The 12,451-nt window shown below is 39.2% G+C and overlaps 3 protein-coding genes across 7 annotated transcripts in view; 1 reads left to right on the top strand and 2 right to left on the bottom strand.

Moving 5' to 3' along the window:
• Positions 1-12,451, top strand: part of LOC145486431 (transient receptor potential cation channel subfamily M member-like 2) — a 109,409-nt gene that overhangs the window by 58,364 nt on the left and 38,594 nt on the right. The window contains exon 1 of one of the 5 annotated variants that reach the window (XM_081465096.1): positions 10,115-10,155. The exons of the other annotated variants lie outside the window; for them this stretch is intronic. The gene's annotated coding sequence lies outside the window, so the exon portion shown is untranslated. Of the gene's footprint in view, positions 1-10,114; positions 10,156-12,451 lie in introns of those variants that run through there. 5 annotated transcript variants of the gene reach the window in all.
• On the bottom strand, positions 3,522-4,950 carry LOC145486464 (uncharacterized). Its single transcript, XM_081465138.1, has 3 exons — positions 4,767-4,950; positions 4,183-4,498; positions 3,522-3,842 (listed from the first exon to the last, which is right to left on the bottom strand). Exons 1-3 carry the CDS (start codon positions 4,930-4,932, stop codon positions 3,581-3,583), a joined length of 744 nt encoding a protein of 247 aa, XP_081321264.1. The 5' UTR covers positions 4,933-4,950; the 3' UTR covers positions 3,522-3,580.
• On the bottom strand, positions 6,724-8,389 carry LOC145486451 (uncharacterized). The gene is made up of 3 exons (XM_081465125.1): positions 8,257-8,389; positions 7,617-7,923; positions 6,724-7,266 (listed from the first exon to the last, which is right to left on the bottom strand). Exons 1-3 carry the CDS (start codon positions 8,348-8,350, stop codon positions 6,993-6,995), a joined length of 675 nt encoding a protein of 224 aa, XP_081321251.1. The 5' UTR covers positions 8,351-8,389; the 3' UTR covers positions 6,724-6,992.

The raw sequence follows: 12,451 nt of genomic DNA, 5'->3' as shown, positions 1-12,451 counted from the left end.
CATTCGCTTTCATACCTAGTCCTCTCAAACTTATTACATGTAATAAGCAATAATTAAATAGTGTTTTGCTATCATCTTTGTTAAAATTTTGGTATTTAGTCTTAAATAATAAATGCCCAAACAAAAATGTTTTTTGTACCGAAATGTTAGGGTACACTAAACTCACACAGCTTATACACGACAAATCCGGGTTTATTTCTCCACTCGCCTATTGCTTTTACACCTCGTTCACGTAATTCAAAAACCTCGTGCTCGCTACGTTTTTCCGAAAGCTCCGATTACAAGATTCTCCGATTACAAGTGTCAATCTTACGCTTTCGCAATGTCACGTCCGATTAAACATAGTCACGCAATTTCCGGTCATTTTTACTGTTTTTATGGCTTTATTTGTGATTTTCATGAATTTCCTACAGTGAAATCTTCCAAATTTTTTATATCACATCGCTTCCAGCGGGATACGAATTTTAAACACGAAAAAAGTAGGGTTTGTATAGGCAGTTTCTTCGATATTTTCAAATTTATGTCTTTTACCGCTGCAAAAAGTCTTGTCTTATAGATTTCCCTGAAAAACGAACTCCGACTAAAGTAAAATATTTTCTACCAGTCTGCCAAATTTTACGGAATTTCACCCAAGGAAACGCGAGAAAATTCACTGTCAGTTTTGCCTTTTGTGCTCGTGTTGACGTAATAAAATATCGAAAAACACTGACGTTTCCTTTGAGCGCGCGCAGATTACTTCCTCAGCGCTCGGGCGATCGTAAAACTACAGGGAGCCACCTTAAGGTGATTTCTCACATTTTTGTATTGCGTATCCTTACTGCGCATAATTTATGGCGTCACTAGCGCGCGCTGGTGCACGCGCACATTGAAAACATGGCGGATTTACCTTGATATTGAGTTCTGTCAGTTAAAAAATGGCTGTAGTTCACTAACGAGCTCGGACACCCCAATTCTTTTTCTAGTCGTTTTAATTAACTAATCATTAGCTTTGCGTGAGAGAAGACTGATCTGATTTCTATGGCTGAAAATTGAAGAAATAAGGAAAATGGCAGCTGCACTGTAGTCATTTCTATTTGCAGTTTGATAAGAGTGGCAAGCAATTTGGTCCCAATATTTTAACAAGGATTCAGCTGTCTGTCAAAATCAAACTTTAAAAGTTTATTTGTGTCCGACACAAGTATTGACTGTAGTTTGAGGCGTGTTTTCATGAGTCTGGGCTCAAAAAGATTTTACGATAATTTGGAATGCTTTCTTGTAATAAGCATTAAATAATGCTAAAATGGGACATTTTCAATGCCTTACTGCTCCTTAACGAGCATGGGCACCCCCTTTTTATTTTATAATTAAAGTTCTCATATGATAAATATTCAGTGGACAAAGCTTGAGCAAACATCTATCGACAGTTTTATTTCAGGGGAATTACCTTAAGAGGCCAAGACTAAAACATCTAAAATGATACGATTTTTAGCAGCACTAAGTACTCTATCTTACCAAATTCTCAGAGTTCCTCAAAGAAAACTGAAGAAAAAATCAAGGGGGTTGATTTTAGAAGAACAGTATGGTTCCGAGGGGGATACTGAAATTTCTTTAAATTGCTATAACTCGAGAAATATTTGTCATAGCGAGGAACGGTTTTCAGTAAAACAGTCCCCTAGTCATGCTCTTTTAAATGATGTATTTGGTGGTTTGAAATTAGAAAATCTGTATAACAAGTTTTTGTGACGTCATCAAATATGACGTCACAATATGACATTTGACATTTTGTTACCCTTGAAATGATCAAGACAACGATCCAAGGCAGTGTGCAAAGGTTGTTTAAAAATGTGCAAAGGCCGCAAACTTGCCCTAAATGATCGTTTTTAAGGCCGTTTGGCCCCAGCATGTCGATCTAAATAACTTTGCATCGAGTCTCACACTTTATCAAACTGAACTGGTGGATTTGAGTTAGATGCCACCAGAAGGATTGTTCTCAGTTTTCGGGCTTGGCATTATCCAAGCGAAATAAAAGAGTTAGAGACTGCAGTACAGATTTCACATTGTTTGTTTCTACACGCTGGGGCATGCGACGGATCTGTTCCCTAAAATATATTTTCCCTAGTCGAGTTCCTGCTCAGTGGAAATTCAGGGGCATTCATGCTTATTAACCTAATCCTAAGCCAGAGATCATCTATTTCATGTGTTTGGTATTGCTGGTTTTCAGTGTCACGCAATTCAAAATAGATCAAAATAAAAATCAAAACCGGTCAATAGATAAAGTCCAGAATCTGGGAAATGAAAGAAAGTAAATATGCAAAGATTCTCGCCAAAATTCTAGTCATAGCAATTTTTCTTATGCGAGATACGCGGAGAAATTTTTTACCCAAATTTATAGAGATTTGTATGGAGACGCCATGCTGGTGCCCATCCGTATGGGCACTAACATGGCGGCCGGAAACCAACAGAAACATCTGTCACTGAGATTTGCTACAAAAGCGTGAATTTATCCCTCGAGGAACTCTAAAACATTAAAATAATACTTTTCCTAAGACATCAACTGTTCAAATAGCCAAGGTCCCCGAAATAAGTCACTTTTTTAACCATCATGACAGTTCTCTAGTCCGTCATGTACATGCCGCGTCACGCAAAAGCTTAGAAATTCAAGCGTAGTGTATCACAAAACCAAGAGCCCATTCGGAGCGAAAATTTGTATGAATATTAGTTTTCAGCTGCTAATATACATCATTAAAGTACAATCTCAGGAAGATCAATAGTTTTGTAGCTCGAATTTTAGTGACGTCCTGTGAAAACCAGCTATAGGCGCAATCCACCGCCCCTCCGCTGAAGGAAAAGACATGGCGGCCATGTATTTACACCCCCCAAATCCCCCCCCCCCCCCCCCTTCCGGCGAGGGTGTTGAGAACCACTTAGTGGCTGTAATAAAATTCGTGTTTTTTTGTCTGCTAGCTGAGGCATTTTTTGACAGGAACGTTTGTTAGAAATTAGACGGTCAGACACTGCTGGATTTCACCTTTTCAATAACCAGAAAATTGTTTTAAAAAAAAAAGTGAATTTCGTAAGTTGTTTGAACCTGTGAGAGACTTGAACTTCCGAGGACCAGAATCGAAATAACCGAGTGACACTGCAGACTTATTTCTTTTCTATATTCTGTGTTTGCCCATTTTCACTTAAAAGGTGTCTTATTCCACCTTTTCCGCCTATAATTTCTTAGTTTTGATGATAAAAAAGAGAAATTCGCTTTACAACGGCTGAGGGGGAGAATTTATCTCAGGGAAAATCTTAAAACGTAATTTATTCCTATCGTTTACCGTAAAATGCTTTCATGTTGGATCTGATGAACACTGATCTCACATTCTATTAACTTAATCCACAACAAACATCACGCACTTTTTTTTTTTTCAAATTCCTCAACTGTTTTATTGGAAACAAAGCAAACCCTTGGCAGCAATTCAAATGAATTTGCCCAATGCTTAAGTTAAACCTCTAACTCCTTTAGCGATAGCGCAAAAAAATCTACAACTCTACAGTTTCTCCTTGAATCTTTGGTTGAAGATTCTGGAGTTTCACCTCTTCAAAACTTCAGTTATGACAACTTCTTGAAGATCTTAAATCCAGTAAGTGTATTTTCCTTTGCGCATGATGTTTTGCTGCTGCTGCTGCAGCTACGAGGATAAAATCTGCTGCTGTAAGAAGTCAGCCAGGCGCTGTTAGAACTGTAAGGGAATTTGAGGCCCACCAAGTCACCATATTGCACAGGGCTCCCATCATCAGCGTTCTTGGAGTAGATCTCAAAGGTGGCGTACGAATAGAGCAGCCAGGCGCCCCCTGTCATGGAACTGGTGACTCTACAAATACAACAAGTTCAAACTTAATATTATAAACAGAACATTCTCGAGCAATCAGGACACGAAATTAGGAAAATCTCCCTCTTTGGGATATGTCGATATATTGTGTAACTAAATGTACCAAAATTAATGAAAGCAATTTTATGACAATCATGTAGGGAGAATTTATATCTCGAAGTTTGAACTTAAATGAAAAGGTTAAAAAAAAGGTTTTAGGCACATAGATGTATTCCGGCTTGAGCCTATTTCGACAAGATACTACTTTTAAAACTAGAGAATTAGAGTCAAGAGGTGAAGAATGTAACGTGCTCACTGGTGATCAGGTAAGATATTCACTTACGATCGTGCTCGGCAATAGGCGCTGGAAGAAGAGCTGCAATACAGTCGGTAACTGCCACCATGGACGTTGCATTTGAATGAAACAGTATCGCCACTGTTGATTGGCTCTCCATCCGTCTTTCCCTGGGCAGTGATGGTAAACGTCATTACCTTTGAGCAGGAGGTCCATCTTGAGGAGGTCATGATAGTGCCTGGGCAAGTATACCAGTAGCAGAAACCATAATAACAGGCGAGCCAATACTTCGAGTAGCTTCCAGAAGTGTAGGCCGAGCGCAGAGCGATAGTGTCTCCACTGTTAATGGTGGGATATCTGTGAACTGCCAGAGTAAAAACAGAATCATGTGCAGTTATTTCAAGTGCAGAGTTCACAATTAAGACGGGCTGCAACAGTGGTGGCAAAACCGACTTACAAATGTACTAGTTTTCGCATTTTCATTTCTGTACGTGTTTAGTCGACTTTCACAATTACCCGGATACAATTAGAAAGTTCGCAACATTGAGTGAGACATTGTACTCGACTATGAGCGAATATGCCTCTAGCTGATCAAAATATTCGCGACAAAAATGGTTGTCAGTGTTTCTTACCTTGAGACAAACTGTCCCAAACTTCTTCTATGGGAATGTTTAAGCTCACGTCAACGGTGCCCTTGACTGCCAATTTATCTTTGGAAACGCTGTGCGTAACGGACGCTGAATGCACGTTAACCGCCAAATAAATTGCCATGAAAACAGCCACGATAATAAACTTCATTTTGAAAGACTTTTAATATTGGCTGTCTCGTATGGCCTCCGATGAAGTAAATTTCGGATACCGACTGACTTCACAACAATGATGCTGGTTTAGAAAGTCCGTGCTTTTTAACATCCTGAAGTGAAACATGTCAAGGAAGAGACAGTTAACGCGTTCGTGACATGTAATGCAATATTCTAAAAATTATTCCTATAATTAGTATTTTTTTTTTTTTTTTTTTTTTTTTCTCGTAGACAGATGATCGATATTTGAGACAATAGAGTATCAACGAAAATTTGAAGCCGCCACATCAGTCCTATTGCGCGGACGCCCTAGGGAATGAAATGAACCAAAATAGTGCTAGTGGCCGCTGCTATAGCTTTCCGTGGATTTAGCGATCTTGGACGTACGGTGTGTTCTGTTTTACTTTCTCTGCCGTTTTCCTACGTTTTGCAAATAAAGAATGAAAACATTACGCGTATCAGAATATTAAAATTTTTCCCGCCCCTACGCACCGTCGAATGCCTCTTTCAGGGTTACGGATGAGAAAAGGTTGACAAAGGCTCCAGTTATTCATAGAAGATCCAGTTATGAAAACAGTACAACTATCACAAGACAGGTTGCTTCTGCGATTAATCTTAAATATTTTGTACCGCAAAGCCTGAGGGAGACTAACAAATCACTCAACCAAATCGCAATCAACTTCTAGCCTTCTTATCTATCCTCTAATACGAGACGATGTTTATAATTTATAGTAGGAAAGCGGCGCATACGGCATTCTTTAAAGTTCTCGTGAAAGCGACGATAAATTGAAGAGTTTTAGAGAAAAAGTGTGAACAGTTTAATAAACCAGCAGTGGATTACAATCTGGTTCCCGAAGTTGTTACATCGTTCTCGGAATTGCCGCCCCGTAGCGCTCTTTCGAGTAAATCGGCACTCGCGTTTCAGAGGCGAAAAATACTGAGACGTGGTGCGGTTGATAAGCACGCTAGACATCGAAAACCATCATCCGTGCTACACTGATTTGCGTAACAAAAAATATTGACCTATGTCGTTTCGAATCATTTCCATTTTCACCAGTCATGCAAAAATAGTAGTTAGTATGCTAGTTTCACGAATAAGCTTAAACTGAGCTAAATTCCATCGTCTGACACTTTTTCCAACGATCGTGCGAGTGTATTGATAGAAAAAATCTTCTTTGATCTATATTTCGTTTCTTCGGGATATATGAAACAAGTATTTAAAATACACCTGATTGAACCAGAATAGGAACCCTGACCCGTGTTGTCGGTGTGTGTGCTTTTTTAACTTTAAAATTGATAGGAACTGATGAAACCAGAAATTGACTAAATTATAAAACCGGACACCATACAATGAAAGCCTTTCAGTTATCGAAATGAGAATTAAAAGTGCTACATTTCTGACGCATTTGTCGAGATTCCACTTTTTGGGAACTGATCTAGCCATACAAATTTCGCTGAAAGACACTTTAGAATTCAGAAAATGATTTAGCGCGCATTGAAACTTCCATCAGATATTTTTCGGAAAGGACATTTCACAGTGCCGTGAAACTGGTTCGAGTTCTGCACGAAGTAACGGCCGCGGCGAGGGACTGTCCTCATAGTTGGTAAAATTCTTTGTTCCACAGAATCCGAAACAAAAATTATGCTTAATAACGAGATATTCAGGCTTCTTTATTCAGAACCACCTACCCGTTTTTTTTGTCAAGATATTTCTGTTTAGTTTGACCTGTCTTGATAAGAAAGTTTTTGAAATCTGTCAACTTGAAAAAACCGACGAAATCTGGACTATTTTGAAGGAAGAAAACGGCTCAAGTATATCGATTATGGGTGCACCGCCGTCTATCTGTAGGGGGCACACACAAGTTATATCACACAGTTTTTCAATTCCTCAACAGTTTTAATTTGAAATAAAAACCATTCAAACAGAAACCCTTTCAAAGTGAATTTTCTCTAAACTGAGCCTTTTTTACTAGCCTAGACTAACGTGCAGAAGAACTACTTCTACAGTCTATATGATTGAATCTTTGGTTGAGGAATCCGTCCGACCAGGAACGAACTTCACCGCGGCAACTTCTTGTAGATCACGAAGCCAGTGAATTTGTCTTCCGCTGCGCACGGTATTTTACTGTTGCTACTGCAGGGGAGGGGATAGAAGTGACGGTCCCCAGGCTGAAACGTCAGCCAGGCACGGTTGGAGCTGTACGAGTATTTGAAGCCTACAACATCACGGTTTTCCACTGGAGTACCATCCTCTGCATCGCGGGAATAGATTTGGAAAAAGGCTTTTGAAATGGTCAGCCAGTCACCTCGAGCTCTCATCTTGTCTGAAGTCCTAAAAACAAAAGCGGATCAGACATATAATTAACTTATCCTTGAATTTTCAATTTGTGGCACGAGAATAAAAGGAATCGTTAATTGTGTGCTTCGAGGGAGCAATTAAACTAAAAAAAAAAACAGTTTTATGCTATATTTCGAATTAAAAATACCCTAAGTATTTTACTATTAATCATCAGGAACATTGAAAATACTAGTCTTAAACAATACAGCATTTGCGGTAAAAAATTTACGCCAGTAACTTTGCTGCCTTATTTTTTTGGTCGTGGCCAAATACCGTAAAAAAATAGTTTTAAGATTTTCAATTGAGTTATTTCTGAATTCGAAGCGATTGTCTGATGCACTTACGATTTCACGCAGCACGTGGGCCTGGTCGAGTTGTCGCAGCTCAGCAAAAAATCTGGACCGTATTTTATGGGACTAAGTGACACGGTATCGCCACTGTTAATAACACCTCCGTCCTTGGCTGTAATAGTAAATATCATTCGCTCTGGACAAGATGCCGATCCTGTGGGGTCCGCGATATTGCTGCTTCGGCAGTTAGTCCACACACAGGAAGCTTTGGTGCACTTCAGCCACTTCGGAGAGTAGGGGCCACTAGTGAAGGCCGACCGTAGAGCGATATTGTCGCCACTGTTGATGGGAGAACTGTGTCCTTGAAAGAAGAGCAGAGAAAAATGAGCTTCACCAAAACCAAGCTGACTGGCAAATACTAGCCATTTAAAGCCATTTATTTTCTTAATCAGCGACAAATTATAAGCCAAGCTTCCGAAAATATGTTCTAAATAAGCGTGCTGCTTAGAAAAATTAAACCTAATTAAAATGTGTTCCACTATGAAAAATCATAAACCACGACGAACATCTCGAGCTCTGCCTAACGACGTTTGCACTCAGCCTACGAAAATCCGGAATAGCGAGGTTATCGTTGAGTTTTTGCGCGGTTAGATAAGCCTGCCGGCAGCCTCTGAGAATCTGTTATAAAGATTACCCGTTTGTTTTGCGCTGGGCTCCTCAACGGACTTTGACTCGACGCCAAACGCCGCATAAAACGCTACAAACATCGCAACGACTGTAAACTTCATTTTTCAAGGTTCTTGGCGTTGTAGGAAGTGTTTTTAAAAAAGATGGCTGTGAACTTTCAATGTCCAATTCTGACAAAATTTATTACAAATGATGTTTTGGTTTAAGAAATTGTTTTCGACATCGAAGCGAAACGCGTTCGTAAACGTGTTGAAGATAACAAATTAAGTTATGACACTATTTATACATTTGTAGACCAAACATTTCGTGTAATACATATTCAAAGTTTATAATAAATTCTAATAGCGCGCAATTGTTCATATATTTTACAAAACACTACTGAAGATGTGAACACTAAACTGAAACTTCTTATGAGCGTTGTCTGCAAACTCCTTAGCTCTGCTTACTCAACGTTAATATATAGTGGAAACAGTTTTGTAAGAAGGCAGAGGACCTTGTAGTGAAAGGGCTCGCTGTTTGTCATTTTAATAGATCAGTTGCTGCCGTAATCACCTGCCGTAATCTCAACTCTAAATTTAATTATACATGTACACCTTCTACATGAAACAAGGGAGTGACGAAGAAAGCAGATGTCGCTGCTAACTAAGAAGAAACTAAATAGTCGCCAATTAAAGACTAATTAAGAGTTAGAAATGTTGACTGAAAAATTTTAGATCAACACTGAAATTTTGAAGCGTCAGTTATGTGTCTGGATAAGGGTGCTCTCGGCGCTTTTTCATCTAGCAATTAAAATTTTAGGTCAATTCATATTCTCTCTCGGGTTATCAGTAAATTTTGCAGATCTCAGATCCCAGCTATTTGACAGTTAGAATTTTTCGGCAAAAAGTGCATATCAATTTATAAAATATTTAAGATAGTACGCACATTCACATTGGTCGATAGGTTTGTTTAGATGAGAGCATGTAAACACGGTTGTCGATTTATTTTGAGAATTAATGTTTTTCTTCTCCTCTTAAAAAGTTATGTTCCTTTGTCACATAAGTCGCGTTGATTTCCCTCGGTTTGAAATTTTGGCACCTCTGTCGCGTTAATTTCCATTATTGGGAAGTAATTTTTACATCAATTAGCGTTTTAGTCTCGTTAATTTCGAACGAAAATCCGCGAATTAGCACCCAGGCCGGGCGCTTATTTCAAATCTAGGAGAAGACGGGGGGCGCTTAATCGACGGGGGGTGCTTATTTAACTTTTTCCAAATCGCGGCCTGACATGATCATTTTTTTAATGCATCATCTGCGCGTAATCAACAACGTAAGCTGTTTATCGACATAAATCGCGGCACCGTTAGTATTTGTAATTTTTTTGCAAAATGAAACATGGTACAAATCTAATACTACACAACGAAAACTATACATCCTTTGTTAATCGCCTTTTTACTCGTCCACAGAATGGGGGGAGGGAAGGGGGCGCTTATTCGAGGGAGGGGGCGCTTATTTTAAATTTTGGCTGATAGCAGGGGCGCTTATTGAAATTGAATTCCTATAACAAACTATTTTTTGTATTTCAAATATTTTTTAATTTACTGTTGACTGATGACAAGTAATCAAGAGGTCCAGACTACTGAAAAACCGATCGTATTTTTTGTTTTCATAAGAAATGATCGTTATATAGTTTGATTTTTATTACACTGAAACGAAAAATATATTCATATCGAAACACTTTTTGCGCAAATCTCAGTTGAGAGGACAAAAACATCAGGCGCAGATATTTGTTGAAAAGAACGCAATAGCGTCAGCTGTATTGTCTGAGCAACGGATTGCAACATGTGACGTCATTAGTAGTTTTCAAACTGGCGGACGGAGAACCGCAGAATAGATAAAACTGAAAAACAGATCATTCGTGTGTGTGTGTAACATTTTGTTTTAATGCCTAATCTCATAAATGACTCGTTGAGGCCAATCATTTCTTAGACGTAACTCGATACATTCAGTGTTAGATCGCATAACTAAGGTAGGTCAGTCGATAGACAAGATATTGCGCATAGCCTTGAAGTAACTGAACTATAACAAGGAGTTGTACGACATAAAGAGTAAGTCTCATGTTATTCGACTTATTCCGCCACGCTAACTCTGCTTTTGTCTTGGTGGGGCTGCCACAACCGGTGGCATTTGGCGTCTTTTTCACCCCACCGTTGCTGAACAATGGAAATCCTGTAGATGGTTTAGGAGCAGTAATCGATAAGTTACATGATTTGTTTGGAGACGTTTTGTGAATTGTTCGCGGGGAGGGAGGGGGGGAGGTCAAAGCTCCCATATGAAAAGGTCGGTGATGCTCGTCTTCTCGTTGAGGGATGTAAATCAAGGATTCTGGTCACACTGATGGCAGTCGGGACAAAAATGCCATCATTTTTAGCAGCAAAAGTATGTTTTAGGATGCACTCGAATAACGCGCGATCGCGAGCCACTGGATACCACTGTCCCGTCTTGGGTTATGTTTTGGTGACGTATTCTTGGATTAAAACGCTGCTGTTGGAGCCAAATTCTGTCTGTTCCATTGCTCTCCGAAGATCTTACGTCCTGTAGCAGAGCCCGCTCTCCCTGCAGCCAGAAAGTTTCCCCAGGTTTTGGAAAAGTGCTTTTCCGGGACAAAAACATATAGCTGGTTTTCACATGACGTCACTAAAATTCGAACTACAAAACTATTGATCTTCCTGAGATTTTACTCAAATGATGTATAAGAGCAGCTGAAAGCTAATATTCCTACACATTTTCGCTCCGAGTGGGTTCTTGGTTTTGTGGTACACTACGCTTGAATTTCCAAGCTTTTGCGTGACGCGACATTTACATAACGGTCTAGAGAGCTGTCATGATGGTTAAAAAAGTGACTTATTTCGGGGAACTTGGCTATCTGAACAGTTCATGTCTTAGAAAAAGTGTTATTTTAATGTTTTAGAGTTCCTTGAGGGATAAATCCACGCTTTTGTAGCAAAACTCAGTGAGAGATGTTTCTGTTGGTTTCTGGCCGCCATGTTGGTGTCCATACGGATGGGCACCAGCATGGCGTCTCCATACAAATCTCTGTAAATTTGGGTAAAAAATTTCTCCGCGTATCTCGCATAAGAAAAATTGCTGTGACCAGAATTTTGGCGAGAGTCTTTGCATATTTACGTTCTTTCATTTTCCAGATTCTGGACTTTATCTATTGACCGGTTTTGATTTTTATTTTGATCTATTTTGAATTGCGTGACACTGAAAACCAGCAATTAACACAATATCATGATGATACTGATTACCCGGGAGAACTTCCACATAAAAAGAACCCCTCAGAGATATCAAGATCTTGTTTTGTGGGCGTGGCTTGAAATTCTTTTTCACCCCGAAGAGGTACCGATTCGTACATAACACATTATCTTCTGTCATATTTTTTTCAGCTTAATACCCTAAAAGATATCGCAAAAGCTCCTGCTGTGGACCTTTTAGGGCTGACAACCCTAAAGAGGTACCAAAACCGCTATTTTAACCCCTAAAAGGTACAACGAACACCCCCGTCCTTTAATATGGGAGTCGCCCCGCCCCCCCTCCCCAAGACTGATTACTGAGAAACATTCAATCGGTTGCAAAACCTCTCATAACTGAATATTATATTCACACCAGTAACGCATTCCCTGATAAAGTGAGTGAAAGTGAGAAGAAGAAAGTGACATTTTTTCATGAGTTCCGTTTCCTGGAATAATTCAGCCGGTTTAAGATGAACACTTCCAAATTCTGACCTCTCACTTTACTGCATAAGCTTGATGAGGCTTCACATCTAAATGAATTCGCATTGAGCTTCCTACTTTATCAAACTGAACCGTGGATTTCGTCAGCGAAAATGAGCTTAAACTAAGAAAAATGTTTTCAACGATCGAACGAGTTTTATGATAGGAAAAAATCTTTTTGTTGTTTAATGCTTTTGTTTCTTCAGGATATATGAAACAATTAGTTAGAATAAATTTATTGAACGGGGAAAGTAACCCTAACCTGGTGTCGGAGGGGTTTTTTTGATTTTACAATGAATAGCTGATGAAAACTGAAATTGACTAAATTATGAAACGAGACACCATCTAATGGAAGCCTTTCAGTTATCGAAATCATGAAAGCTTTGCTTTTCAGGCAAATTTTTGGGAAAGAATCTAGCTAGCCAGTGTTTGCTGCAAGTCGTTAGAA

This window comes from Orbicella franksi, chromosome 5 (assembly GCF_964199315.1).
Source record: "Orbicella franksi chromosome 5, jaOrbFran1.1, whole genome shotgun sequence".
In the NCBI taxonomy this organism is placed as follows: domain Eukaryota; kingdom Metazoa; phylum Cnidaria; class Anthozoa; order Scleractinia; family Merulinidae; genus Orbicella; species Orbicella franksi.
This window is presented reverse-complemented; position numbering and strand designations above follow the sequence as displayed.